Source organism: Poromitra crassiceps (genome assembly GCF_964638095.1).
Source record: "Poromitra crassiceps genome assembly, chromosome: 8".
NCBI lineage: Eukaryota > Metazoa > Chordata > Actinopteri > Beryciformes > Melamphaidae > Poromitra > Poromitra crassiceps.
Window position 1 is genome coordinate 42670231 of NC_139629.1, and position 2922 is coordinate 42673152.

The window sequence follows — 2922 nt, forward strand, 5'->3', positions numbered from 1 at the left end:
AGCAATCTCACGCGCTACTAGGGTGGAGATGAGGCACCATGGCTGCAGTAATGGAAATTGGCCGCTCCGCAGGCTCCCAAAATCGTGATTGACAGACACCGCCCACCCACCTAGGCGCCATCGTGCAACTGTGCGCCATCAGCTCATACGACATTGCTCGAGTGACATCACTGATGAAATCACAGTTGCTCGAGTGACATCACTGTAGGGAAACAGTGGATGGATAAGGCGGGGAAGAGAGAAGAGGACAATGGAAAGGGATGGAATGTAGGGAAACAGTGGATGGATGGATCTTGAAGGAGGCGGTAATGCAACATAAAGGATGCCAACTAGCCAATTTTAACTAAGATGTATTGTGATAAAAAAAAAAAAAGTTTGGTTTCCAGGCACTTTACTACTACTAACTATAAACGCTCCATGCGATGTGATTCTAATACAGATTCACACCAACACTAGATGTCATGCCTCGTCTCGACTGACAGTGATCTTGGTACCTCTCTTCATGAAAATAAATCTTAATAGTATGTTATATCACCTGTGCTGAGCCAATCTGCTGTTCCAAATAGCTAAAGGAGGGGTTTACCACCTTATAGGCTATGTAACTATAATCCTGCCAACTAATGATATTATTCTGGAGTGAATATGGGGGAAGTATGATTTACTTACTTTAGTATCCTCACTGACACGTTTAATGAAGCATCTCCCTCAACCTGTGACTATGAATTAATAAGGACCACCTGGGAACTCGTAAAACTAGAGAGGTAGAATCCCTTTGCATTTCAAAACCTATTCTCTATATATTTGTATCTATAGCATAAGTAAATGGTTATGGATAAATTATGAATACTTGTTCAAAGATCTATTTATGGCACTGTTTTTATTTGTTTTGTTTCTTTCATTCATGTATGTAATCCAAGGGGCAACATTTCTCACATTATACCAATAAAACAGACTTTTAGGGCAGAAATGTAAGTTGAAAGCAAGCTTCTCACATTATGAATGGCTGTTGCCTCCTTATTGTATGGATTTTTAAGAGCAGTTCTGAAGAAACACAAATACCGTAAAATAAAACATTGATGCCCCTTAATAAAGAGAGACACAATGGCTCTGACAAATGGTGCCTGTACATTAATTGTGTAATTTCATTTCTACTGCTAACTTCTAATCCGAAAATATTTGCACAGAATTATTGTATTCAATTTGGCTTTAAGCTACAATGAAAACACACCAATCATTTTTTGTATGAAAGATGAGAAATTGTGCATTTATGTTGGACATAATTCGCAAGCTGGTGGAAAAGATTGCTACAGTAATAATTCACAATTCGTGTGACCCAAATTTTTCATTTTTCATTTCAATTCTTCGTGCAATAAAAGCAAGGAACTCTTACCTCAAATGTTACATCCATGCTTTATTGTTGACCCTGACATAAACTCTTACATACATAAATACATACATACATTGTATACATAAATAGATAAATAAATCGTCAATATTCAAAACTGACAGACTGTCTCAGTGAAGTCCATTGAAGCTGCGTGTCTGACAAATGATATTATGTACAGCTGAGGTCTACTGTACTACAGTTCATGTTGAGTCGGGCGGAGGAAGGGGGGCCACAGTAGGCGGGGTGGAGCCGGACGCTGTGGGCACTGTTAGCAGGAGGTGAAGGTTTTCCAGAAGAAGTTTTTACAGGGCGCTTTGCGGTCGCGCTGAGGCAACGATAGCCTGTTGTAGAGAGCCCTCTCCTCCAGGCGAGACTCCAGCGGCTCCTCTAGATCCAAAGGTGATGCTTCCCCCGGCAGCATGTTTGTTTCCAGCGATCCGTCCAACAAGCCCGACACCAGCTTCAGGATCAGCTCTTTGCGCTCTTTGCTCAGCTCCTGAGGAAGAAACCCAAACAGACAAGAGCTGATTATTAACTGGATGTGAAATCAGTATAGGGTCACAGAACAATGTGGACATTTAATTTATAGCAGATTATGAGTATGAATTAATTGGGTGATCAATTAGGTGTAAAAAAAACCATATTATTATCTCTCTATTGAAATTTAATTGAATTTAAAATGGCAAAATGTTTAATTAATTCTGTAAATGAGCATTTAAAAATCTGCATCATCTATTCAACAATATTTTAGTCGATTTTACCGATCTTCTAATCAAGGCACAATATCTATTCTGTTGATTAAACCAGAAATCTTAATTGTAATTTCAATCATTATATTTAAAATTCAACTATCCAATCGTAAAACAAACAACAGAAATGGACAAATCTATAAAAAACAAACTGTTGTTAATTAATTGTAAATTCCTCATAAACTAACAGCTGCAAACAAGCAATGACAATCTCCTGTTTCTCAAAATTGTTCTTGTTGCTCACCCTGTTTGTTGCATGGATGGAGCTCCTGTCCTCCACAGGAAGCACGGCGGCTGCTCTCACACTGGACAGAACCCCCAGGAGAGCTGCTAACAGCACCAGGAGCGGCATGCTGTGACAGGAGGGCAGGGGACCGAGAGCAGACGAGTCACGGGAGCAGGAGGCTCACAGAGAGAGAGAGAGGGGAGAGTGCCTGGCTGAGTGGGTGAGAGAGGGGGGAGCGCCTAAAGCCTGCAGACTGCTCAGAGATCCAGAGGAAAGAGTGCTGGAGAAAGTGCAGCGCAGTATACAGTAGGTTGGAGAAACGCTTGCCGTCACCAGATTTGGAAGCTTCTTCTGCTCTACCCCCCCAAAGACGCCCACTCTTTTATAGCCCTCTCCCCCTGTGTGCCACTGACGTAGAGGGTGGTGGTGGGTGGGTGTATGATGGAGGGTGGTGGTGTGTGTGTGTGTGTGTGTGTGTGTGTGTGTGTGTGTGTGTGTGTGTGTGTGTGTGTGTGTGTGTGTGTGGGTGGGGGTGAGATTGAGGGGTCAGGATGAAAAGA

General features: G+C 42.0%; 1 protein-coding gene across 1 annotated transcript; it reads right to left on the minus strand.

The window, feature by feature from the left end:
* Window positions 1–1655: 1655 nt before the first annotated feature.
* Window positions 1656–2488, minus strand: LOC310781842 (somatostatin-1B-like; the record flags this gene model as incomplete). The annotated part of the gene is made up of 2 exons (XM_083642474.1): window positions 1656–1883; window positions 2381–2488. 2 exons carry the CDS (start codon window positions 2486–2488, stop codon window positions 1656–1658), a joined length of 336 nt encoding a protein of 111 aa, XP_083498600.1.
* Between the last annotated feature and the right edge of the window lie 434 nt (window positions 2489–2922).